Source organism: Equus przewalskii, chromosome 4 (genome assembly GCF_037783145.1).
Source record: "Equus przewalskii isolate Varuska chromosome 4, EquPr2, whole genome shotgun sequence".
In the NCBI taxonomy this organism is placed as follows: Eukaryota; Metazoa; Chordata; class Mammalia; order Perissodactyla; family Equidae; genus Equus; species Equus przewalskii.
Window position 1 is genome coordinate 36,227,322 of NC_091834.1, and position 27,974 is coordinate 36,255,295.

Genomic DNA, 27,974 nt, shown 5'->3' on the forward strand with positions numbered 1-27,974 from the left:
TTTGTTTTACTATTGGGAAAACCTAGACTCAGAGTGAGGACGACTGAGCCACAGCACACGCCAGACAGCTGCTCCAAAGCCCTGTCAGATGTGCCGCCGAGAGCAGCAGCCATGTCAGCAGCCAGGCCAAATCACAGTCCCTCCGTTGATCACCAGTTAACAGTAAGATAGGGATACTACCCTGTTCCAGGGCTATTAGAGCACCAAATGAGATTTTGTGACACGACAGTCATTCAATACATTTTTCTTCTTCCTCTCCCCTGGCACGCCACCAACATATTCATTGAGATCTCTCCAAGCGTATCAAGTCCAGAAAACCCAGGTTCATGAAGACAGGTATGCAACCAGCGCTCTACCAAGTGAGGCTGAGGAGGAGACTCATTTCCCTGGTAGGCCTGTACTGACTAGCAGCCATAATATAGCGAAGCTGGCTGCTCATAATGCCCTTGTCCTAGGCCAGCTGTTCTCGAATGTGGTCCAGGGAGGTCAAACGACCCTTTCTGGGGGTCCTTGGAGTCAAAACTGTTTTCCAACAATGCCAAATCAGTTATTTGCCTTTTCCACCCTCACTCTCTCACTGGCATTCTGTTCAGAGGCCACAACACATATGACGACATCACCCAATGGCTAATGAATGTGTGCTTGACATCTTAGGCTTTAAAAAGTCTGTTTCAACTCCTAACACATAAATGAGCACGGATACAAACACACGTATTTAGGGGTATAAATTATAATTTTTAAGAGTGTAAAGGCATCTCGGGTAGCAGTGCCAGATTTAGTAAGTAAAAATACTGGACGCCTAGCTAAATTTGAATTTCAGACAAACAATGAATGTTGTATAGGATACACTCATACTAAAAAATTATTCGTTGCTTATGTGAAATCCAAATTTAACTGGGCGTCCTGCATTTCACCCGCCAACCCCGAGACTACGGCCAAAAAGCTTGCGAAGCAAGCCCCTACTCGCCAGCAGCTGAAACGCAGCGAGCTCCTAGAAATTCCGGGTGGGGCACTTCCGGTCAGGCGGGCTGGCCCCGCCCATCGCCGGAAGCCTCCTCAGGGCCGCGGCTCTGCTTCCCTCCCAGGCCAGGCCCCGCCCCAGCCCCGCCACACGGCGCTTCGGGCCGCCCCGGGCTTGTGCGGAGCGGGAAAGGCATCCTGCCTCCAGGGGGCAGCGGCCGCAGCCGGGTCCCTGCGTGGGCAGCTCGGCGCCAGCGCCCTCGCCGCTCTTCCTGTCGCTGGGGGTGGCGGGCCGGCCAGTGGGCGGCCAGGGCCGGCAGTCGCCATTCCCGTGTCGCTGCGCCCGCGGGGGCCGCCCGAGCCGGCCACGATGCCACTGGGCCTGAAGCCCACCTGCAGCGTCTGCAAGACCACGTCGTCCTCCATGTGGAAGAAGGGCCCGCAGGGGGAGATCCTCTGCCACCACTGCACGGGCCGGGGCGGCGCGGGCGGCGGGGGCGCCGGCTCGGGGGCGGCCGGCGGGACGGGGGGCAGCGGCGGCGGCGGCGGCTTCGGCGCGGCGACCTTCGCCAGCACCTCGGCCGCCCCTCCGCAGAGCAACGGGGGCGGGGGCGGCAAGCAGGTGAGCTCCTCCGGCCCCTCCCGCCGGCGGAGGCCGACCGGGCGCGCGGCGGGCGGAGGCCGGGCGGGCAGGGGGCTCCGGCGCGGCCCTCCCAGCATCGCGGTGCCTTTGCTGGGCCAGGCCGCCGCCTGCCACCCCCTGAGAAGATGGTCGTTGGTTTGTCCCATTCTAAGCACCTCTTCTAGTGAGAAATTGAACGTCTAGAGAAGCAAAAAAAAAAAACCCTTCCGAAATCCCCCCTTGTAATAATAGTTTGGATGGCACCCAGACATCTTAGTATAGACACGTATACGCAGAGGCGTAAACAGGGTCTCGCTACTGGACCTCTTTCCCTGTTAATAAAGTTTGTTTGGTCATTATGTCATGTTATTAAGTAAGATTATCATGTCATTATTTTCAGTGGCAGCATAAGTATTCCGGTGTAGGGGGCGGCATACCTACCCCTTTCTCCCGCGTTGAAGAGTTGACCTAAGTTTTCTGTTAGAAACAGAACATGACCAGTCCTTGCCTTGGCCTAGCCTTATTCCTACTCCTGCCCCTTGCCCTGTTGTAGGTAGCTCACACCTTTTTGGAGGCTTCAGAGGTGCTCGCAAGAGCCGTCCCTGTTTTAATTAGCTCAGTTCATGTGATTACCAGGCATAAAAAGAAAATACGCACTCTTAAACTTAGTTTTTTAAATGTCCGTGTAAAGTGCATACTCCGGGATCCTTGTAAGATGGTTATATCGGGACAGCAACGGTTCTATACTTTTTATTTCTTTCTCTTTTTCTTTAATTGTTTATATAACAGAGTAAGCAGGAAATTCACAGGAGGTCTGCTCGGCTCAGAAACACTAAATACAAATCTGCTCCAGCTGCTGAAAAGAAAGTTTCCACTAAAGGAAAAGGGAGAAGACATATTTTTAAATTAAAAAATGTAAGATGATTGTGGACAGTGTCTTTTACTGTAATGGCGTTGTGTGTGTAGTGTGTCCTGCCGCCGCCTTCGTCTCTCACGTTTGCAGTCTGACTGCTCTGGGGAGCGGGCCAGACTTTCCAAAAGGGACTGAGCTCTGTTGCCGGATGGTTATTGTTCTTTCTCGTTTTTTAGCTTTTATTTTTTCCTCTGGAAAATATAAAATATGAGCCTAAAAGAAACATAAACCTTGAGCACATTTTATTGCGTTCTCTATGCAAAGGATGAGGTGGGATTATGGTTCTTGGCATGGCCAGGTACACTAGGCAAACTTTTTTTTCGTTCTTTAAAGATCTAAGTAAATAATAATACTGGATCTCATTCATTTCCATGTTTGTTTGTAATTATAGCCCCAAGACAAATGTACTGACTTACGATGATATATTTGATGAATATGAATCAAAAATTTTGCTAAACCTTTATCTCTTCTTCTGCTGTAAGAAAAATAGATTGTTGGGGAAAAGAAGAATAGATTTTTGGAAGACTTGTGCTGGAGGTAGTTGAAAGCACTTTTTTGTTGCAGTAAATTCTCATTACTTTTGTAAATACAAGGCGACAGTGGTCAAACGCAATGGACAATGGATTATGGACTATTTTTTGAAACCTCAGTATGGTATTCTTTCCTTTCAGAACAGAAATGCTTTACTTATCAGTAAAGGCCTTTTTGAAGTTGGGCGTATCCATTTATAAAACACCAAGGGGCCCTGCAGTATATTCTCTTGCAGATTCTGGATTCTTATTGAGAATAGTTGCCCCTAACTTATTTAAAAGTTTTATAATTTAGTTTTCTTAAAATGAGGCATTTATCGCCTAGACAAAACATGTTAAGTAAATATTCATTTGATTATAGGTGTATTAGTTAAACACATGTTTTCCTCTTAAATTTGGTGGAATATGTTCTCTGCAATTATTTCAATATCAATTTCTCTAGCAACCCCTTTCTTCAAGCATGATACCAGAACACCTTGGAGAGGCCTAGTTTCTGTGTTGTGGCATGAAAGTGCGTTTTGCAACTTCAGAAGGGATTTCAATGATGGTTGGATGGTGGCAAATTACTTAGCACTTCCAAGGAAGTTTCTTTTAGCCTTAGTTCAGGCTTGCTAGAAAATTAGTTCTGATGATATTGAGTATCAGGGCTAGTTTCATAGTTAAGGTAAGATGGAAAATGTCTGCAAGGAGGCATTTTTTCACTTTGTGTCCACCTGCACATTCTTTATTCCTTCCACTTCTGTCATGCTCAGGCTATTAGAGAGAGTATGTTTTTATAACTAGAATGTTCATGTGTAATACAGCTCTGAGAGGGCTTCAGTTAGATCTCAGCAGCATGATCAGAAGCTTATCCTTTGGTTCTCAGCAATTTCTAAGCTAATGGTAGCAGAAATAGCAGTGGAAATATTCAGACTGTGTTTTGCCACAACATTGAGAAAATCGTTTATGTTTTTATTGCAGTTCTTGTCAAATTTAGTACTTCTCAAACTATAGAACTCTCATATATGGCTGGAAAAAGGCCTGTACAGACATATGCGCTCCAAAGGTGCTAATATTTTTACTTTTTTTTTTATAGCCCATCAAAGCTCCTGAGTCAGTTTCCACCATAATCACTGCAGAATCAATCTTCTACAAGGTAAGCATCTATAGAGTTACTGAAGGAAGACTTGGGCCTATTGTATAATGTGCTACTAAAATGTTGGGTTAGTCTAAAGGTCTCTGCTACTCCACGTAAGGTGTGATTGTGTTTTCCGTTCCCTTCTAAGGTATTTTCCCCCATACGTGGCTATTATAAAATATCTCATCCAGAGCTAAGGTGGGAGGGGAAGTTGCCTACTGAAATATGATATGAGGATCTTAAGTATTTTTTAATGTAGGTTATGGGAAGTGTTTTTAAAATGCTAATCTGTGGTATGGAGCCATGAAAGAGCGAGCCATCCTAGTCACTGTGACGCACTGAAGGGTGAGGAGGACAGAGGTGGGATTTGAACTAGTAGAGGATGTAGCTTGTGGCGTCTAGTGGGTAGAGTTTGGACAGAGATTCTAAAATGCCTTTCAGTAGAAGTGAGAGGAATAAGGGCATCTGATCCCTCAGTGAGAGAGGTGACAAATTGTGGTTTTTGAACCAGAAGCCTTAGGAAAGCAGTTGGAACATAGAAGACCTCCAGGTCCTGGCAGGCCAGGCATAGGTATCAACTGTTAAACACTGGTGTTTTGGGGTCTGAACTGTCGCTTAAGGGGCAGTTGTGTGAGTTAGGGCCTTATACCTGACCTAAGTGGACCAAACACTGGGAAACACAGGTGACTACACTCCCTAAGTGTACCTTTTTTGTGTCAGCCCAGAATCTGTATAGTCTAAAACAGTCTATACACAGGCGTTTTTCCAGCATTTCATACATTGTTAATAATAAATAAAATAGCTAAAATTTAGTAGGTACTTGCAGTGCATCAGGCACTGAATTGAGCATTTCACGTGCTTTATTTGATTCATTCCACTCCTTGAAGTGGGCACTGTTGTCCCCGTTTTATGGATGAAGAATTGAGGCACAGAGAGGTTAATTGACTTCTCCAAGATCACATAGCTGACAAGTGATAGAGCGAGGCAGTCAGATGCCAGAGCCCAAACCCAGAGCCTAGCTCCTGGCTCCTCTGCCTGGGCAAGTGGCTGTGTGACTGGGCTAGGACCAACTTCTCCAATGTTTCTTCATCTATAAAATAGGGATTGTAAACAGAAACTACCTCATTAGGTCAAGTGAGATCATGTATGGTAAGCACCTAGCCAAGTAAGCACTCAATGAATAGTAGAAATGATCATAATCACATTTTTAAATTTGTGCATTACCTTCACAGGTGAACATACAGTTTACAGATTAAGTCCAGGAGCAACTAGACTTAAGCTCAGGATTTAGTGTACTCATGATTTCCAGCCATGTCTCAATAGAAAGGCGTGTGGGACCTGTTATTGCAAGTATCAGTACTTTCTCATTGCTGTGTACCACCCATGTTTATTAAACAATAAGGACAAAATGCAATAAAATATTTCAAGTAATGCTGCAGATACCCAGTATTGTAGAGCCTGTCACAGCGGTGCCACTGCAGGCAGCACCGTGGTGGGCAAGTTTAAGAGGTCCTTGCCAGCTGCTGAACTAGAGCCCAGATCAGGCAAGCACGAGGGAGCTGAGTGGAAGCTACTGGGTATGGTGGCCAAGAGTATGGGCACTCAAGACGCAGAATGGTTAAGTGATCTCCCTGCAGCACTTCTGTGGCAAAACAGCTTCACGAACTCAGGTCTGGTTACCCCTAATCCATGTTCTTCACTATTCAGAGTGGAGCCCCTTCCTCTCTGCCAGAAACCCTGAAACCTCCCTGCGTTGAGGGGACTCCTTAGATCAAGTGCCTAGTTCTGTTTGGTGTTACATATATATATATATATATACAGCACAACACTTATTAATAATCACCTGCTATGTGCCAGCCTTTGATTGCCCTTGGAATCTTTCACTAAGACATTGTGCTTGCCTCGTAGTTCTGCTTTCACACTATTACGTCTTTTGGATTAATGTTCATTCAGCATATATTCACGTGCTTATGACAAGCAAGGCCCTGTTTTTTGTGTGTCAGAAAATAAGTATGATCATTTGCAATTTGGGAATAATGATTATACATGTAGACAAAGCAAGCCATAAATGCAAACTATTTATATGATAAATAACTTAGAACTTTGGAGTAGTGGCTCGAAGGACCAGCTGATGATGGATATGAACTAGCAAGTAAGTAGTGGATTTTGGCCCACAGTGACTACACCTGACTACACCTGATCCAGATGCAACAGTCACCCTTAGACATGTGGGTAAAAGGTCCACCAGGAGAAACTCCTGGTCTATTAGGCATTCATGTCACAGCTCAATTACTGGAAATATTTCTTCAGAATCATTCTTATCGTTGAGGTGCACACCCCAGCAGCTTTACCTGCTGGCGAGGCCCTGTTTTGAGGGAAGCAGCAATGAATCACACCTGGTTCCTACAGTGAAGGACAGTATGGCCTACTGAGAACTGCACCCACCTAAGGAAGTGCTGAGTGTCATAAAGATTTGGACACGGGACATAAACACAGGACATGGACAGATTAAGTAGTTGGGTATGAAGTAGAACAGGGATAGGACCAGAAGCCTTGAATGCTGGAAATATCAGAAATTGTCTTGTGGGAGGATATAAAAGTGAACGGGAGGGAAAAGACAGGCACCCGTGAGAGTGGGGAAAGTTTCAGTAAACTGAGGGTAAACCTCTCCTGAAGACTGTTATAATCAAAAGAGTTTCTGTCATTTCGTTTGGTTTGAATTTATGGTATCTGTTTCCTTGAATGGATGGTTGAGGGGGTAGGCGTGTGGTGTACATTCTCACCATGTAAGCCCTGCTTTTCAAGACAGTACAGAGACAGACCACTGAGCTGTAGGAGCCTCGGCTGCAGCTCTGCCTTGCGCAGCTTTCGGCAAGTCACTTCACCTTTCTACAGCTCAATGGCTCTGCCAAAAATGTAGGGATAGTACCGTTGTGATATAAATCAAAGTATTTTGATAAACAAATGTTTTCTCTGGATGCAAGTTGTCATGTGCATGTGTGTGAGTGGGTTCAGAAGTGAAAGCTTTAGAATTGGCATCAGCCATATAAACATTGATACATTAGACCATCTTGCAGACCTTTTATTGACCATATAATTGCTTTCGTGTTAAGGGAGTTTCAGTTCATGGCTGAGATGCTGTTCTATTTTTATTTTAAATATGAGATTATCTTCTGTTTCCCCCAGGGAGTATATTACCAAATTGGAGATGTTGTTTCTGTGATTGATGAACAAGATGGAAAACCCTACTATGCTCAGATCAGGGGTTTTATCCAGGACCAGTATTGTGAGAAGAGCGCAGCACTGACGTGGCTCATTCCCACTCTCTCAAGCCCCAGGGACCAGTTTGATCCTGCATCCTACATCATAGGTGAGTTTGAAAATGATCCCCGTCCTTGAACCCAGTTAATTCTCCTTTATTATGTAAAGGAATGTATTAGTCTGCCTGGGCTGCCATAACAAAATACCATAGGCTGAGCGGCTTAAACAACAGAAGTTTCTTTTCTCACAGTTCTGAAGGCTGGAAGTCCAAGATCAGCATGCTGTCAGGGTCACTCTCTGGTGAGAGCTCTTCCTGGCTCGTAGACAGCCGCCTTCTGGTTGGGTCCTCTCGTGGCCTTCCCCCTGTGGTGCACACTCCTGGCGTCTCTTCCTCTTCTTATAAGGGCACCAATCCTATTGGATTAGGGCCCCACTCTTATGATCTCATTTAACCCTAATTACCTCTTTAAAGGCCCTATCTCCGAATACTATCACATTGCGGGTTAGAGCTTCAACATATGAATTTGGGGGAATACAATTCAGTCCATAACAAAGAAGCTTAAGTATCCTTAAGTACAAAAAAGTAGAGAGCTTTCTATAAAATATGAAATAAAATATGAAATATAAAATATGAAAGATATTTTATATAGCTGGAGTTTGAGTGCTATCAGTTATTTTGAATTAGGGCAATATGCACCCACTACAAAGCTTTGTGGATAAGATTTTTCTGAGTGACCCAAGGCTAACTCTATTAAAAGAATTTATTGCTCAGGAACTAGGTTATTTAGGTAACACATAACAATCTACTCAAAAATAATTTCTATAGGAATATCACGGTTATTTCTAAAATCTTAAAAATTCTCAATATGTGTCCCTCTGTGTGTCACATACATCATCCTAGACCATTTCTAACACATCATCGTTGACAGTTGAAATGGCAGCCACGATACTCATTGATTTCAAGGCTGACAAAAGAAGTGGTACTAATGGTTCTTGACGTAGACGCACAAGAAGTTACTGATAAATACAATTTTGAAAGAGTTCACAGTTTTTGAATTACCCTGAACTTTTCAACCCTTCCGCAGTAGGCATGAGTTACTTTTGCATTCTGAGGAAAAAAACATATAAAAGGTTTTTTTCAGAGAGAACTCAGGGACAAATAAAGTAGCACTCTTCTTCTCACTTACATGTCAAGTTTGATACATGACCAAACAGTTTTAGTCTTCTACTTGTATTTAGAAGAGTGGACTTTCATTTCCATGATCTGTCGGACAGGATTCTCAGCAGAGGCAGTGATGTGACAGAGTCATCTCCGGGGCTCCTCTCCCACCTCCTCCTGCTGATCCTCAGAATCTAGAGGAGGCAGCATAGGATGGAGCTTCAGAGGACAAACTCGAGCCAGACTATCTGGGTTCACAGCACAGCCACTTACCAGCTCTGTGATCTTGGGCAAGTTCCTTAATCTCTCTTGCCTCATTTCCTCAAATGTAAAATGGGAATAATAATCGTATAATAATCAGAGGGTCGTTGTGAGGATTCAGAGTATTGGTATATGTAAAGTACTTAAAACAGTGCGGGCATATAATATACGCTATATAAGGCTAAATATTAGTTTTAGAATCCTTTCTATGTTGAATCACTGTTTTGGGGAGAATGCTGTATTCCTTAAGCAGTTAAAGTAGACAAAAATGATGGAGAGTACCTTCAGAATAATGCATTTCAAGGGCAAATGTCAAGTCACCACTAGAGTAGTTTCTCCTAGTGTCTAGGAATTTTAACATTTTATGAAAATGACATGATGTTCAAAAATGTGTTTAACTTTTCCATTGATATGTTCAAAAATGTGTTTAATCTTTCCATTGGCTGCCTTTTAGGACCAGAGGAGGACCTTCCAAGGAAGATGGAATACTTGGAATTTGTTTGTCATGCCCCTTCTGAATATTTCAAGTCACGTTCATCTCCATTTCCCACAGTTCCCACCAGACCAGAGAAGGGCTACATATGGACTCACGTTGGACCTACTCCTGCAATAACTATTAAGGAAACAGTTTCCAACCATTTGTAGTTTAAAAAGTAAAACTCGATTTCCAGTTATCTTGTATTCATACTAATACAAGATATGCCATATTTCTTTAATGAAATTCTTGGAAAAATGACTAAAAAGGTTTTCCCCTACTACCCAGTAACCATTAGCTTGTTTGTTACTAGTCATTTAGAAAATTAAAAGAGATAGAAAAGAATTAAATATATTTTAAAGTTCAATATTACATTCTATATGTGTATCTTCCCAGGTAAAGGCTGTAATTTTCAGAGAGACCACTAGGAACAGGGAGTTTCTATTCTTCTCCATATCTCATTTCTAGAAAATCATAAAGTGGATTGTATTTTTCTACAAGAACAAAATGTTAATTAAGGTTTGGATTTCTGACCAAGGGCTGAATCAAATAAAATGTAGCTATGACCAACAGTATCTATCACAAAGCTACACAAGCTGTTTTCTCACCAGGAAGATGCTGTGAGAGGCTGTTGGCTGTTTTAACCTTAAGAAAAGTGCCCAGGCTTTTTAAAACTTTGGTCTAATTCCTCTGTAGCAAACAGGGATTCAGACTTAGTCAGTTGATCTTAATAGAGCCACTCTCCACTGTTCTCACTACCTTGTCAATCAAAATGAGGCTTCCAGTCAAACCGTGAGAATTTATAGTGCTGACAGTCAACTTCACTGAAAACACACAGGAAACCTGTGCTGTTCAGACATCCCACTTGACAACTTCTTGACTACCGTTTGAATAACCATTGGGCAGTCATAAAAATGATTAATAGGTCATTAGCATTGATATCTAAGAAGACGTCTAGCCCAAAGTCAAAGATCTGCTATAGATGCTTAACAATAGGCCTAAAACCATGTCTTGGACTTTAAAGGCCATTTCTTTGCTAAATTGTCCAGAATTCAGGTACAGGTTTTACTTCAAGTGCAGGTCAGCTAAGTCAGGGAGCAACAATGTAAAGGTGGGAAGAAGTGGGGATGTACACACTTGCCTCTTTTGTCCTGACTCAATCAGCATTCTTCAAACCCGGGAAAATTTGTCAGAATCTAATTTAATTATACTGATTTTGAGCTGTAGCAAATTTAACTGTTACCATTTTTCTACCAGTTGCAGGTTGTATGTTGGAAAGAAGCAACTATAGATAGATCTATGTACATAGTTATCTCTCTTTTCACAAAAGTTATAGTAAAATGGATTGTAAATACCATTGTAAATAACTAAATGCTAATTTAATATTCAAAATTTTGTATTAAAATGTATTTTCCGCAATGTATTTACTTTGGATTTATTTATTTCATTTAAACAATAAATAGGGCTTTCTACCCAAAAATGGTACAAATAGAAAACACCAGTGTTGTAGTACTCATAATTTGGAGTGACAGATTCATCTTCAATATGTAATAGATTTTAGGAAAATCAAAGAATGGCTGATTGATAAATGAACACTTAATGTAAGATACTTCCTAAAATGAGGAAATATTTAAAAACCAGTGTATATATCGACCATTGTTTATAAATTGGTAGGTACCTGTGTAGTATCCTTTAAAATAAAGAAGGAATTTTCACTTTCCTCCTCAGCAAATACCAATGGCTCCTATTGCTTATAGGGTAGAGTCATACCTTTTCTCCTGTTGTGGAAGGTCTGCCCTGGTATGGCCCCAGTCTGTATTCCAAGCCTTGTCTCCCCCTTCTCACCACCGCTAACATGTTTTCCCCCATACCCTCCTCGTTCTCCTGGCTCGGAGTCCTTGTTCATACTGTTTCCTGCAGCTCCAACAAAGGCCTTTCTTCAGGTCCTCAAAGTCTGTCTCCCTGTGAGACCTTTCCAGATTCCCGCAGCTCCTTGAAGTCCATCTCTGTCCTCCTCTGTTGTTGCATTTAAGCTTCTACTTCTCTTGCCCCACCCCTACTGCTGTGTTCTCTGGAGGGCAGAGATGGTGTGTTTTATTTACTCATCTGTGTAGTTCCCACAGCACCTAACCTGGTCCTTGTTTATGGGAGATGCTGTTAACTAAGATGCCTGTTGATATTTTACTTAGTACTAGTTCATACTAACTTTGACTTAAACTTCAAATTCTCTTGTGAACAGTCAACTCAAGTAGAATTTCAAATTGTTCTATTCTCGATTCGTATTAGATTGTTTTTAAGATTATTTTAACAGGATTTTTTTAAGATGAGCTTTAAATAGTTCTCTTACACAAATAAATCTTAACATGAGTACCTGAAAAAATTGTCCCAAGCCATTTAGTTTCTTGGCTGTGAAAGGCTTTTCCAGGACTAATAAGTTTTCCATCAAGAAGTCTGAATCACAATTCCGTTTCAGCCATAAGTAGGTGAAATCATAAGAACAATGGAGTGAGATATATATATATATAATTATTTTATGTATGTGTGCATGTGTATATACACATAGACATAGATACATTACACATACTCAGAAGTTCTGCCATGGTCCAGAAAAGGGAGGGGCACTTTGTGGATTTTGTTTTGTGCCCTGGGCTTGCTTTGGGAACTGCTTTTTACTTCACACCAGATGTGTGAATCATACATTTAGTAGGAGGCTGTACCTCCTACACACAAAAAGTAAAAGCCAAGAGGTCAACTCCAGGGAGAAACCTGCATGACAAACGAGAGGAACGCTTAAATAAGTTGTAGTGCATTTGTGTGCATTTTTCTTCTTTATAAACTTTTCAGTACTTTCCAACTTTTCTACAATGAGCATACATAACACAGACACACGTATTTGTTTGCATACTGCCCAACTGGTGATGAGGGACCACCGTTTTTTAGCCCATGCATATACAAAACATTTAATAAATAGTAATTCTTAAACCTTTGCAAGGTAGATGGATGTTACGTGCCGAGGAAATAAATTCAGTGATTTAGTTAATTTCCTACGTTCACAAAGTGATTCTGTGACAGAACCCAGGAGTGACCTCCTTCAGCTTCATCAGCTCCGGGGTCAGGTGCACGTTGAGCTCAGTGATGACAGGCGCCAGCTTCTCTGGCAGGGCACCTACATCATCCAAGTTGGAGGCTTGGTGAAGGTGAGAGACTGAGGCAGGTTCAAGTTTGTCCGATTCTTCTCCACTTAAAGTCCATCTTCCCTTCCAGACTGGCTGCCCTGCTGATTTTGGACCCCAGCACCAGACACAGAAGCAAAAGCTTTACACAGGCTGTTCAACAGGCTCTCCCAATTGTGTAAGGTACAATCTCTGTCATAGATCCTTTATTCTACATCATTCCTAGTGGTTCTCTTTCTCTGATCAAATCCTGACTGATACAGTTACTGAGACACTGAAGGATAAGACAGGAACTGTTTTTCATGTAAGCTATTTAGAATTATTTGACCTTTTTTTTAAAAACTATGTATATGTATTACTTTGATAAATTTTAACTGAAAAGCAATGAAGGAGATCACGTAGGGAAAGATGAACAGATTAGATTATAAAAAATTTTAATTTCTTTCTGTCAAAAAAAGTATACAAAATTTTAAAACCAAACAACTCTCTTCTCTTCCCTTCTTCTTTTTTTCTGTTAAAGAAGTAGGAATCATTAACAAGTATTTTTTGTTCAACATGACAGACTGATATGAAGTAATTACTCAACCACAAGCAGAAAAGTTACAATCATAACCTCAACTTCTTGTAACATCGTCATTATTTTGAATTACCCTAACTCCTGTGTTCCACCTGTTTAGCTGAAGCTGGGTAGAACGCAGTTTGTAACAAAAACACCTATATACATTAAATACTTTTCCCCATGGATAAGGAAGTTGTGAGCAAAAAAGACAGTAACTTTAGAATAAAGGGTGAAGATGCTATGGGGGAAATATAATTTTAAAAAACCAAAATCTTCTCTCAATCCAGAAATCCTCTCCATAAAGATAGGAGAGAAAGAAAACACTTTTTATTATTGACTGAACATTAAACCAGAAAGTGACGCTCATCACAGGCAGTTGGCTAAGAGATTGCCAAGACAGAAAGAAATCTCTCTCTTATATAGCCAAGCAGATACAACCCATTACATACACGTTCTCCAGATAAACAGTAACTAGTTCTCAGCTAAGAGAATTTGACATCACCATTAGTCACATGCAGTCCTTCCTAACTGTACCTGGTAAGTGGGGTGATCATGTATGTTACCCAATTGACTTTATCCAGAGGGGGTGAAAAACAAATTTATACCTTTAGGACAGGAGGTACTTTTACAACTTGGAGCACTGAAGTCAGGCTCCTACCCTCCCACAGAAACTGGGGGATAGTGGCACTATCTCCTGATGTTTATATTTCAGAGATGGCTCCCAGCTCCTTGAGAAAGACATTCCTAGTTCACAAAGCTGACAAAGGCTTATTTAGTTTCCAAAAAGATACTTTTCAAAAAGACAGAGAAAATAATTCCGCTTGCAAGTTTTCTAAGGTAAATATTCTGACCAAAAGGGTGGGGAGGGAAATCTCTTCCCTTATTTTCAACAGGGGGAATGAAGCCTCTTATTTTAAATTCGTATTTGTCCTCACGGCACCCTAAATTTGGAAGAGAGAGGAAGTGGGCAGCTTTTTGATTCAGGCCCTCTTGTCACAGCTGCTATTAGAACACGTTGGTACCTTTGTGAGAGTTTTAATATGGCGGCCATTTCACAGCTTGGTGAGGGATGGTGGGTTGGATTCCATTCTCAACTCACCCAGGAACCTCTGGGCAGGGCTTAACCTACACAACCATACTTCTTGGTCCTCATGTTTGTGGCTCTCTCAACAGGTCTAAGAGGTTCTGGACTTACAGACAAAGGCCAAAAACGTAATCCTATGCTGGAGGGAAATTCATTTTCCATTAATCATCCTCCATGAGCACTTGCCAGTGCTTTGTACCCAGCAGGTTCACAAACATTATCTCGTTTAATTATCTCTGCTTTATATTTCAATAATTAACCATACGGATTTTGAACATACTTTTAGATTTCACTACCCTGCCTCACCTTTACACCAGTGAATCACAAACACATTAGAATCACCTTTGGAGGGTTAGAGAAGAAAAAAAAAAAACCACCAAAGAACTGCTGTGAAGGTCCCACAAGCAACCAATTAAATCAGAATCTTGGGAGTGAGGCTGGGGCCTAAATTCCAAAGAATCTAGTAAAATTTAAAAATACAAAAAATGTTTAAAGTTCCAGGGATGATTCTAATGGTGAAGCCAGAAATGAGAACCACTATTTCAGCTAGTTCCCTCTTAGCATAGAAAATTCAGCTGATAAAAGGCTTCAATTTCTACAAAGTGAGAAAGAGCTCTCATAGCATCTTGCTTTTGGGCAACTGAGGAGTTTAATCAAAGGCCTGTTTATACCAACTGGCCCTGATAAAGGTAATTGTATATGAGGACCCATAAAATGGAGGCCAGCCCATGTCACAAATCTAAACCTAAGTCAGCTTGCACTTACTGGAAACACGTGTCAAGGAAACCTAACACACACAAATAACAATCCTCCAGCTCAGCTTTAGCTCTTATCTGACCCTAGAAAACCGGACCTTCTGCTTTATAAGGAAACCCCCGACCTCCTAGCCAATCACGAGTTTCCAGGTTGCCTCTTCTAAGGCGCTATATAACTCAGTGCTGCCCAACATCCCTGGGAAGAGTGCTCCCCCGATTCCATGGATCGTTTTCCCTTGAACAAAAGACCTCAAACTCCTTACTACGTTGTTTTAGTTTTGTCATTTGACAGTTTTCGCAATGAGATGGGACCCGAAGTCAGCTGCCGCAGTGTCAGGACGGCGTCCAGACGCTGCTGAAGGTACCCACGGAGTCCTATGGGTTGCTGCCCCTTGGGCCGCTCTCAGGGATCTGGGATGAGCTGCTCTCTAAGCTTCCCTTGGTTGGAGCTCCGCTTATTTTGCGTTACGAGCTCTTCAAGTTTGTTTGTCCTAGTCCTTCCAGATGCAAAAACTGAGGTATGAGAGATTCCAGATTTTTCACCTTGTGACCTGGTGGGCCACAACATTTGGGTTTGTGGCTGACCTCATCTACAAGGTAAGTGCCTTCAGGTGGTCCTGACAAGTCTCAGGAACTGTGCACAGGCAGCCAGAAACATGTCTGGTTGAATTAGGATTATTTCAGCAAGAGAAAAATAACGGGAACTCCTCAGTCTTAAAGAGTGCAAGATGGCAGCTGTTAGGGGACTCACAAAAACGTCCCGGTAAGTCCACAGCATAAACCATTGGGGGACTTGGGGAAATAGATTAAAACGAGAAATCTGGACTGTTTTGACCAATGGCATGCCAAAATCTAAGTAGGTAAAAGTTGGACTATTAAAAGCCACTATAAAGAAATTTTCTCGTGAAAAGATAATAGATCTATTGCTAAGAGGAATCTTGGAAGCCAAAGCTGCAAAATTGCTGGGCGCAGGTCAAGCACTTAAAAGCTGTAAGAGGGCTCACCATCTAACTCTGAGATTCCCCTGCTAGGATAAGGTGGCCACCGAAGAGATAAATTGACACTAGGTCACCTGCCAACCTCAAGAAAATTTCTGATACCGAGGTACATTGTAAAACACTACAAAATCCCCAGCCCTGTGCTACATCCCTTTGAGGTATTAATTTGCCTCTGAGAGACCCAAGGCTTAGCTAAAGCGATGGGATCCTCAAGGTTCCAAGACTGAGCGCCCCACCTTTCAGTACACCTGCCTACTTTATGTCTAAGAGCTGTGGTCCCAGAATGGATAGATGTCTACAAAAATGACAACGTCGTACTAAGACAACCTAGAATTACAAAGGCCACTATAGAGAATGTTCCAATTAGACAAAATCATTCTCTTAAGAAGTGCCCTTGAAAGCAAGGGTTTCCAAATCGAACAAACAATGGAACACCTATTTTCTTTTTCTTTTTTCATTTTCTATATTCCCTTTTTAATTTTTTTATTGAGGTATAGTTGACATACTATATTCGTTTCAGATGTACAATGTAATGATTTAATATTTGTGTACATTGTAAAGTGATCAACACAATGTCTAGTGAACATCCATCACCTTACATAGTTAAAAAAGATTTTTTTTCTTATGGTGAAAACTTAAGATCTACTCTCTTAGCAACTTTCCAATACACAATACAGTATTAACTATAGTCCCCATGCTGGACATTACTTCCCCAGGACTTATTAATTTTATAACTGGAAGTTTGTACCTTTTGACCACCTTCACCCATTTCTCCTACCCCGTAATCCCACCCCTACCTCTGGCAACCACCAATCTATTCTCTGTATCTATAAGCTTGAGTTTGGGAGGGGAGGGGCACTGTTTTGGTTTTCTTAGATTCCACATATAAGTGAGATCAGACGGTATTTGTCTTTATTTGCCTTATTTCACTTAGCATAGTGCCCTTGAGGTTCGTTAATGTTGTTGAAAATGACAAGGTTTTATTCCTTTTTTCTGGGTGAATAATATTCCACTGTGTATACATATACCCCACACTTTCTTTATTGATTCATTCGTTGAAGGACACAGGTTGTCCCCACGTCTTGGCTATTGTAAATAATGCTGCAGTGGACATAGGGATGCAGATATCTTTTCAAGTTAGTGTTTTCATTTTTTTCAGATAAATACCCGGAAGTGGAATTGCTAGATCATATGGTAGTTCTATTTTTAATTTTTTGAGGAACTTCCATACCGTTTTCCATACTGGCTGCACCAATTTACACTCCCACCAACAGTATGCAAGGCTTCCCTTTTCTCCACATCCACATCAACAGTTATTTGTCTTTTTGATAATAGCCATTCTAACAGGTGCGGTGTGATGTCTCATTGTCATTTTGATTTGCATTTCTCTGATGATTAGTGATGTTGAACATCTTTTCATGTACCTGTTAGCCATCTGTATGTCTTCTGTGGAAAAATATCTATTTAGATCCTCTGCCGTTTTTTAAATTGGATTGTTTGTTTTGCTATTGAGTTGTTTGAGTTCTTTATATAATTTGGATGCTAACCCCTTATCAGATATATGATTTGTGAATATTGTCTCCCATTTGGTAGGTTGCCCTTTCATTTTTTTTTATTTTCTTTGCTATGCAGAAGCTTTTTAGTTTGATGTGATCCCACTTGTTTGTTTCTGCTTTTGTTGCTTTTCCTTTTGGTGTCAGATGCAAAACATCATCACCAAGACCAACGTACAGAAGCTTACAGCCTTTGTTTTCTTCTAGAAGTTTTATGGTTTCAGGTCTTATGTTCAAGTCTTTAATCCATTTTCAGTTGATTTTTATGTATGGTGTAAGATAGGGGTCCAGTTTCATTCTTTGCATGTGGCTGTCCAGTTTTCCCACCACCGTTTATTGAAGACACTATCCTTTTCCCATTTTATATTCTTGTCTCCTTTGTTGTAAATTAATTGGCCATATATATATGAGTTTAATTCTGGGTTCCCTGTTTTGTTCCATTGATCTATGTGTCTGTTTTGATGCCAGTACTATTTTGATTACTATCACTTTTTAATATAGTTTGAAATCAGGAAGTATGATGCCTCTAGCTTTGTTCTTTCTGAAAATTGCTTTGGCTATTTGGGGTCTTTTGTGGTTCCATACAAATTTTAGGATTGTTTGTTCTGTTTATGTGAAAAGTGCCATTGGACCTTTAATATGGATTGCCTTGTATCTATAGATTTTTTCGGATATCTGGACATTTTAACAATATTCTTCCAATCCATGAGCATGGAATATCTTTTTGTTTATTTGTGTCTTCTCAAGGTACTATCTTAACTGAGTTTAACACAATTCAGTCACGGGCTTCAGACATCTTGCACATGAAGTTGGTCTTAGTGTTCTCCTTGACCAACACAGAAATAGGACTAGGTGGGCAGAGTAGAACAGCTGTAGGGCCGTGGCTTTTGGACTCAGACAACCAGGGTTAAATGCAAGGTTGTTGAAATAATATTGGACAAGTTACATACCTTCCCAGATAGTTGAGGGGATTAAACATGATGATATGTGTAAGGTGCTTAGGTGCAGGGCCTGGCATATGGCAAATGCTCAGTAATGTTGCTGGTTGTCATTGCATTTTAGAAAGTCCAGTTAAGTGTAATATAGAGAATGGATTTTAAATAGAGAATGGAATATTTGGTGATGCCATTCAATACAATTGGTGACCATTCAAGTTAGGCTGGCCCTGTGCTTATTACTCACAGGTCAAAAAAAAGCATAAAATAGGAAACTCTGCTACTCTCCATAGGTTTGTTTGGAGGGTTTCTTTCAGATAGTGGTGATGACTTGCAATGTCAATCTCACTTTCTCTTTACTCCCCCTCAGGATCAATGTGCACTGATCATTTCATAAGATACAGGAGTGTGTCCTTCACAGCCTCTGGCCTCCCCCTCCATCAGATGCCAAGAGACTCCCAGAGAGGAAGAATTCCAAGCCCACCTCTGCTGTGCTGGGTCAGTGGCCTCTGGGCTCATCCTCTTTTGAAACCAAGGCTCTCTGCCACTGCTAGTCACCACTACAAATGTTTCTGAGCTCCAGAAGGAGGCAGTGATGGGAGGCCATTGTTCAGGCTGGATCTGTATCCAAAAAACCAAGGCCTTGCCCTAAAACTTTAGAAATGTGCTTCAGACTTTCACCATCCTCAAATCATAGTAAAACTTATTAAAAGTTTTACTGATCAGTTGAACTGACTGATCTTCAGATGTTGTCACCTGACTATACTTGTACGTTTTGTCAGTGTTTCCTTGGAAGGGATAAGATGTCAACTCAAAGGTTAAGGACTACTTGCTGAACTTACATGTGGGATGATATTAAAATTCTGTAATCCCTTTACAACTAAGAAAGGTGAACTAATTAGATAATTGATTCAAATACTTTTGTGATGGGATTGATTTAATGATGAATCCACTTATATGTATTTACTAGAAAATACCGAAAGTTTTCCAAGTGCTACTGAATAAATAAAATTGCATGAAAGACAAAAAGAAAGGTTCTACCAACTCCAGAATTTTAGAACACCTTTGTAACACTCAGGCATGATGAACATCAATGCAAAAATTCTCAACAAAATACTAGCAAATTGAATACAATACATTAAATAGATCATATACCACGATCAAGTGGGATTTATTCCCCGGATGTAGGGATTGTTCAACATCTGATAATCAATCAATGTGGTATACCACATCAACAAAATGAAGAATAAAAATCACATGATCATCTCAATAGATACAGAGAAAGCATTTGACAAGATACAGCAGCCATTTTTGATAAAAATGTGTATTTTGAGTAAAATGGGTATAGAAGGAAAATACCTCAACATAATAAAGGCCGTATATGACTAACCCACAGCAAATATCATTCTCAATGGAGAAAAACTGAAAGCTATCCTTCTAAGAACAAGAACCAGACAAGGATGCCCACTGTCACCACTCTTATTTAACATAGTATTGGAAGTCCTAGCCAGAGCAATCAGGCAAGAAAAAGAAATAAAAGGGATCCACATTGGAAAAGAAGAAGTGAAACTGTCACTCTTTGCAGACAACATGATTTTATATCTAGAAAACCCTAAAGATGCCACTCAAAGACTTTTAGAAATAATAAAGGAATACAGTCAAGTCGCGGGGTACAAAATCAATGTACAAAAATCAGTTGCATTTCTATACACTAACAACAAAGTAGCAGAAAGAGAAATTAAGAATACCCATTTACAATTGCGACAAAAAGAATAAAATACCCAGGAATAAACTTAACCAAAGAGGTGAAAGATCTGTACACCGGAAACTATAAGACATTGTTGAAAGAAATCAAAGAAGACACAAAGAAATGGAAAGATATTCCCTGCTCTTGGATTGGAAGAATTAGCATCATTAAAATGTCCATACTTCCTAAAGGAAACTATAGATTCAACGCAATCCCTATCAAAGTTCCAACAACATTTTTTATAGAAATAGAACAAAGAATCCTAACATTTATATGGAACAACAAAAGACCCCTAATAGCCAAAGGATTCCTGAGAAAAAAGAACAAAGCTGGAGGTATCACACTCCCTGATTTCAAATTATACTACAAAGCCATAGTAACCAAAACAGCATGGTACTGGCACAAAAACAGACACACAGATCAATGGAACAAAATTGAGAGCCCAGAAGTAAACCCACACGTTTATGGACAGCTAATATTCGACAAGGGAGCCAAGAGCATATGATGGAGAAAGGAGAGTCTCTTCAATAAATGGTGTTGGGAAAACTGGACAGCCACATGCAAAAGAATGAAAGTAGACCATTCCCTTACACCATGCACAAAAATCAACTCAAAATGGATTAAAGACTTGAATGTAAGACTCGAAACCGTGAGACTTCTAGAAGAAAACATAGGCAGCACGCTCTTTGACATAGGTCTGAGCAGCATATTTTCAAGTCCCATGTCTGACCAGGCAAGGGAAACAAAAGAAAAAATGAACAAATGGGACTACATCAAACTAAAAATCTTCTGCACAGCAAAGGAAACCATCAACAAAATGAAAAGACCGCCTAACAATTGGGAGAAGATATGTGCAAACCACATATCAGATAAGGGGTTAATATCCAAAACATACAAAGAACTCATACAGCTCAACAACAAAAAAACCAACAATCCAATTAGAAAATGGGCAAAAGATCTGAACAGAGATTTCTCCAAAGAAGATATACAGATGGCCAACAGGCATATGAAAATATGCTCAACATCATTAGCTATCAGGGAAATGCAAATCAAAACTACAATGAGGTATCACCTCACTCTGGTCAGAATGGCTATAATTAACAAGACAGGAAACAAAAAATGTTGGAGAGGGTGTGGAGAGAAGGGAACCCTTGTCCACTGCTGGTGGCAGTGCAAACTGGTGCAGTCACTATGGAAAGCAGTATGGTATATCCTCAGAAAATTAAGGATAGATCTACCATATGATCCAGCTATTCCACTGCTGGGTATTTATCCAAAGAACTTGAAAACACAAAGGCATAAAGATACTTGCACCCCTATGTTCATTGCAGCATTATACACAATAGCCAAGACTTGGAAGCAACCTAGGTGCCCATCAAGGGACGAATGGATAAAGAAGATGTGGTATTTATACATGATGGACTACTACTCAGCCATAAGAAATGACAAAATCCGGCCATTTGTGACAACATGGATGGACCTTGAGGGTATTATGCTGAGTGAAATAAGTCAGAGGGAGAAAGTCATATACCATATGATCTCACTCATAAGTAGAAGATAAAAACAACAACAAAAAAACACATAGCATTGGAGATTGGATTGGTGGTTACCGACCGTAGGGGGAGGGAGGAGGGCAGAAGGGGTGATTAGGCTCACATGTGAGGGGATGGAATATAATTAGTTTTCAGGTGGTGAACATGATGTAATGTACGCAGAATTCGAAATATGATGTACACCCGAAAATTTTAAAAAAGGGAAAAAAAAAGAAAGGTGAACTAATTAGATAATTGATCCAAATAATTTTGTGATGGGATTGATTTAATGATGAATCCACTTATATGTATTTACTGGAAAATACGAAAGTTTTCCAAATGCTACTGAATAAGTAAAATTGCAGGAAAGACAAAAAAAAAGGTTCTACCAACTGCAGAATTTTAGAACACCTTTGTAACACTCGGGCAGGCTTCTGCTTAGATGGGCTGTACTTCACCGAGAAAGCAGTAGGTTTAAAGTCGGTTTTTTTTTTTGGTGTGTGTTCAAGATGTGTATGTGATCATAAGATATAAAGCAATTCTATATTCTAGTACTTTAGACCAGTGTTTAATTTGCAAGTCTCAACCCATTTATAGGTCAAAACTGCCATTATCTGTATGAAATAGAATAGAATAAAAGAGAACAGATTGTATCAGAGAACGTCATACGTGGTAAGAGTAGGTATGGTTTTGTGAAACTTGTGTCTCAGCCATGTGCATGTGTGGACTTGGTCATGATGGAAAATGCGTTACTCTGGGTTGTGGTTAAAATATTTTGAAAATCAGTGGTTTAGATCCCAGCATTTTCACTTGTGTGAAGAAGCTGTAGCATTTTAACTGACACTGATTCCTACAAAATACCTGAGTAATAGGCTGGAACAAATGTCTAGGCCAAAACACCTCATTTAAATTTTCTAAAACTCTGGGCAAAATTTCTGTGTCAATATATGGTTGATGGTATTTGTTATCCTGGAATATTTCTTTTCTTTTAGTTGTTTATTTGTTTGATTCTTGGAAACTTCCTGGGAGGTTAAGTCCTATACCAGTTTTACAAAAAAAAAGTCCGGTTGCCTAGGAAATGAGTAAACTCCATGGCATAATGCCATTGTCCAGTGTTTTACATTTTATATTTTTATTTTTCCTTCTTTATACTTATGAGCATCGAGTAATTTACTGTAGGAATGCAAAATGCCCATTTGAGAATCCATGCTTCTAATAGCTCCTAAACCTATTGTAGATGGCCAATTTCCATTGCTTTTAGAGTCAAAACTGATTCCAAATCAATTATATATGCTCCAATCTAAAAAAAAGTCAAGGTCTAAAATATTAGATTTTGTTTTTTCTTCCCCCTTCCTTATTTTTTCAAAAGAGGATTATTCCAGTTTCAATTGAGAAGACTGATTCATTCACAAATACTTATTATTTTTTTGAGTGATCACTAGTACAAGGTATTGTTCTAGATTTCAGCAGTGAACAATGTGCACACAACCTGGCCCTTTGTGGAATTTTCGATACAGCGTGGAGATAACTGGATATGGTTTAACAAAAAAATCCTGCAAGTTAATCATTGGCCCTCACACTCAGTGTTCTCCAAGTCAGACTCTTAATAGATGACTAGATCTCAGGTTAGGGATTATTAATACTGATTAGGGAAATATCAAAGGGTGATAAGACTGCCAGTCAATATCTGAAATAAAAAATATTTAAGGCTGAATTTTTTTGTTTACTATAGTAACTACGAGCTCTGCCGGTCAGAGCAGAGCAGACTGTTTTCCAGAAGATGAAAGTTCAGAAATGGGCAGACTTTGAGAGGTATGAATGGGATAATATCAGGTGAGACTGGTATTGACTGGTTGGCTCTCAGAGTGGGAGCCCCTTTAAGCCAGTTCCCATGTCACCCAAAGGCTGGGGACGAGACCCCACTAGTCTTTGAGCATCACTTTGCTGTCTAGCCCCAATAAGCTTTCAAATTTCTTTATGCTTGAAAAGGCCAGAGGTGGTTTCTGCTACTTACAACTAAAAACCTTGATGGAGGAGCCAGCCCAGTGGTGCAGTGGTTAAGTTTGCGCATTCTGCTTCAGCGGCCCAGGGTTTGCTGGTTCAGATCCAGGGTGCAGACCTACGCAGTGCTCATCAAGCCATGCTGTGGCAGGCCTCCCACATATAAAGTACAGGAAGATGGGCATGGATGCTAGCTCAGGGCCAGTCTTCCTCAGCAAAAAAAGAGGAGGATTGGCAGCAGAGGTTAGCTCAGGGCCAATCTTCCTCAAAACAAAACAAAACCTTGTTGGATATAGAAATCACTGCCAGAAGTGGTACTGATTTTCAAGAAAGTAAGAGGAAATATGGGACTGATTATCTGCTCTAATAAAGGCTGAGGGCAAGGAAAATCTAATTTGTTTTAAGGGATATGAATTTGGCAGCCCACGGCTTGCAGCGGCAATATAGCTAACTAAAATATCACAAGCCATTCCCAGGAATGAAGTGCCCACTGAAGGGGTTGCTGCTGTAGAATAGTATGGAACACACAAGGTTTTCAAGTGGGGAAGTGACTAAAGCACTAGAGAGCTTAAAGAGAAAGACAAGCGCAGATGGTTATATTTTCAGCTCAAGGCACAGGCTGAAAATTAGGGATTGTATGACTGCGAAAAGAATCCCGTGACTGCTAAAAGAGCCATGAGGCTGAGAGCTGAAAATCAAACGTGCTTTGATCCCAGAGCTTACTGGATTATATCATCCATTGAATTCATCACCATATCAGATCTCTTACGGAAAAGTTAAGGCATTGGTTGGAAAAGAGTGAGCCCCTGATAATTGGGATGGGGACATACGGAAGGATCTGGATTCCCTTGAATCCCCACCCACTTTGAATCTTTTGTGATAGTGAAGCAGCTCCTTGTCCCTTGCTTGAAGCCCCTGAAATGCCCACATCCAGGGGGCTCAGTCTTGAAAAGGAAGCTCATCCTTGCATTCTAACTCTCCTGTCCATTGTCAGATCCCAACACGCCCCAGGGAGCGAATAAAAAGTCAAACCAGAAGAAGGCTTAGACAACAAAAGAACTACAATGTTTTGCTTTTTCATGCAAAATCTGAAGACAAGTGTGAGTGCTAGGCTAAGTAGGAAGAACATAATTATTGGTCAGATTGATGTATTAATACACTTTTTTAAAAATTAATGCCCTTAGTTTTTTATTCAGTGCGCTGCTTCAGCATCTGGGAGTGTTCTAACAAATTCCATGGTTGGGTAATTGGAAAGTGGACTCAGTGACTCACACTGAATAAAGTGGAGATGTCTGAAATATCTTGGTATAATACAAAGAAAGAAATCTAAAGACTTTGTGAGACAGGCATGTTGAATGAATGAATCACATTCAACTCACCAACTTACCATCACCCAATTCTGTCCCCCAGGATAGTGGGGGTGTCAGAAAATACTCCTTCAATAGGCTTTAAGAAAAACGTTGGAATGTGTTAGGATTGGTTTTGGCTGTAAGAGGAACCCTACTCAGAGAAGTAAACAAGGCGTTTTTCTGTCTTGGGCATAAAAAGTCTAGAAGTAGGACACCCAGGGCTAGCATGTCAGCTCAGTGCTGCCTAACTAATTGTGGGGTCCTCACGACCAAAATAGATGGTGAAAGATCCTACTTCATTCTTACAATTTAAAAATCTCCCTGTCAGTAGAAAATGGAGGCCTGATTTGAGTCACCACAACATGGTCATGGCCCCTGACCCATTCTCAGGTCTAAGTCAGACCAAGAATTAAGGAGAAGCCAGATATCCAGGAAAAGGGTCCTGCATTAACATCATGAGTACTTGCTATGGCTCTTCTTTCCTCCAAGTCTTCCCTAAAAAACCCAAAGCCATTCAGCAGGCCATTTCCCAGGTGTCCTGAGAAATAACCAGACATTCTAGGGATTATCAGAGACACTGGGGCTGCCAATGTTAATCCTTGGAGACCCAGAACTCCACTGTGACCTACCCAGCAGGGCACAGGCAGTACTGCTGCGCTCAGGGAAGAGTCCTGACCACCAACGGAGACGGGAAATCCTCCAAGCGAGCAGATTTTCTGAGCAACATGACTCTTCCATTTTGCCAGGAGGCAGAGATATCTGGCATAGAAATCTATGCTGATTCATAGACAGTGACTAATAACCAGATGATCAGATTTGGAAAGAGCACGACCAGAGAAGCGGCCATGAGATCTCGGAATGGACTCAGAGAGTGAGAATGTTTGTGTCCTGTGTGAATGCTCAGCTAAACGTCCTCAGTGCTTTTAATAATCAGGTGTTCTAGATGACCTCTCTAAGGACGTCAGCCGTCTTCTCCAGCCACCTAGTGCTTAACAGATTATGTACAAAGTGGCCACAGTGGCAGGGATGGGAGTCTGTGTGGCCTCTACAATGTGGATCTCCCCTCACCAACGCTGGCCCAACTCTCCATCCTTCTGGACAGCCTTCTTCTCAGCGAAGTGACCAACCACCTGGGTACATGCCCGGGGAGACCAGCCCGTGCCTCGTGGAAAGATGATTACATTTGTCCTCTTCTATCAGAGAGGAGGCAGCAATTTGTCTTCCCTGGAGGGGACACATTCTGGAATTGGATTTGCTTTGTCTGTCCCCCAAACTTCCACCAACACCATCTTTCACTGACTCACAACATGCTTTGACATTGTTATGCTCTCTCGGACAACACTTGCTTCTGATCACAAACCTCACTTTACAGTGAAGAGTAAGGTGGTGGGCTACCTATGCAATTCACTGGACTTAATGTAAACACTCATCACCCTGAAATAGCCGGCCTTCTGGGGAGACAACTTTGTGAGGTTGGAGTGCTGTTCTGCAAGATGCAGTACATTTCGTATATGCTGTGAACCAGTGACCAGGGCCTTAATACCAGGATCTGGAAACAAGGTGCAAGGAGGAACGGCACTCCTCGGTTAATACCTAGTGACCCCCAAATCTTTGCTGCTTCCCTGCAATTCTGGGCTTTGCTGATTTAGTTTAGCAAAGGAGGAATGCTTCTATGAGGGGAACAGAGTGATGACTGCAATGGTTTGGCAGGGTTATGATGTTGGCTGAGTGAATACCCAGTTGCTGCTACACAGTGGGGGATGGGAGAAGTGTGGACGGAACCTTGTGGTAATACTGAATACTTATGGTAAAACTTAACGGAAGACTTCTGCGATGTTAGGCAGGTCACTGATGGCTCAGACAGGAATGAAGGTTTAGACCATCCCATCTAGTAAAGAACTCTAATCTGCTGAGGTACTGGCTTAGGTAAGAGGAACGTGGAATAAGTAATGGAAGAGAAAAATAAAAAATACTGGCCATGCCCTCATGATTAGCTGCGGAAAGGGCAGTGGCTGCTGCCTGTACGTTTTTCTTTGTTTTCTCTTTATTTATTTGTATATTTACCTTTTTCCTTTTTCCTTTCCTCTTACTGCATTACTACACATTGTTTGTGTTGATGGTGGCTGACTTTACAATTTTGCTTATAGGTTAGAGACTATGAAGAGAAAGTCATGCTGGAGCTGAGGGAGGAATGGACATCCTTCAAGATTCTGACCTTGGAGCTGGATGCAGTATATTAGGGGAATGTGGTCTCATTTCTGGTTGAGGGAATAATTAAGCTTATTTGAATTGTGTTTAAATTCCACATTTTCTGACATAAGAAGAACAGCTAATTGGATCAGTAAACAATAGGATATTTTATTTCCAAAACTGTGAAGAAATTGCTAAGCATAAAATATGTCAAATGCAAGAAAGATGCTGAAAAGCAACTGTCAGTGAGTTTTAAGAAATGGGACTTAATTACATTCTCTATTGTCTTTTCTTCAAAGGAGGAAAAAAATTAGTTACACCATTTGGCCGATATTATTTCATTAAGATTTAACATAGATTTACAGGAAATAAAAGATAATCTGTTAAAAATATCCCAGTTTATTCTACAGTATTAATCTCAAGTAATCCTGATTATTACATAACTACAGGTTTACCAATCTGTGATTTTATAGATTAACTTAATTTGTTAAATTAAAAATAAATTTACAGACATCATTTTTACTGTTACAACATGAGGACAAACCACCAAAAGAAAATCAAAAGCATATTTTATGCTAGAGTTACTTTCTGTCCAGGTCGAAACATTGTTCCACTTTGATTTTTTCTCTTCTTTGGATTCTGAAAGCTTTCATACCTTAAAAAAAGTAAGAGATAATATTTAATACATGTAAAGGCTTAAATTACAAAAGACAATGGATTGTTTGCAAACAGAATGTCTTTTAAGAAACAAAAATAAAATAATAAACTGGAAACAAATTTGTAAAAGAAATTAAAGTTCT

At 40.8% G+C, this 27,974-nt stretch overlaps 2 protein-coding genes and 1 long non-coding RNA gene across 7 annotated transcripts in view; 2 read left to right on the top strand and 1 right to left on the bottom strand.

Moving 5' to 3' along the window:
* Nucleotides 1-1,046: 1,046 nt before the first annotated feature.
* Nucleotides 1,047-10,721, top strand: GATAD1 (GATA zinc finger domain containing 1). Its single transcript, XM_070617501.1, has 5 exons — nt 1,047-1,582; nt 2,372-2,497; nt 4,101-4,160; nt 7,329-7,512; nt 9,278-10,721. The coding sequence occupies exons 1-5, from the start codon at nt 1,331-1,333 to the stop codon at nt 9,466-9,468; spliced, it is 813 nt and encodes a 270-aa protein (XP_070473602.1). The 5' UTR covers nt 1,047-1,330; the 3' UTR covers nt 9,469-10,721.
* A 6,449-nt stretch (nt 10,722-17,170) lies between these two features.
* LOC139083022 (uncharacterized) lies at nt 17,171-27,505 on the top strand. Its single transcript, XR_011539521.1, has 2 exons — nt 17,171-18,853; nt 27,132-27,505. It is a non-coding gene; the product is annotated as an uncharacterized lncRNA (long non-coding RNA).
* Nucleotides 27,323-27,974, bottom strand: part of PEX1 (peroxisomal biogenesis factor 1) — a 52,788-nt gene continuing 52,136 nt past the window's right edge. For all 5 annotated transcript variants that reach the window (XR_544460.2, XR_011539516.1, XM_008517353.2 and 2 more), the window contains exon 24: nt 27,323-27,829. Coding sequence is in view for 3 of the 5 variants with exons in the window: in XM_008517353.2 (XP_008515575.1) it covers nt 27,745-27,829 (85 nt within the window). In the remaining 2 variants the exon portion in view is untranslated. The remainder of the gene's footprint in view (nt 27,830-27,974) is intronic.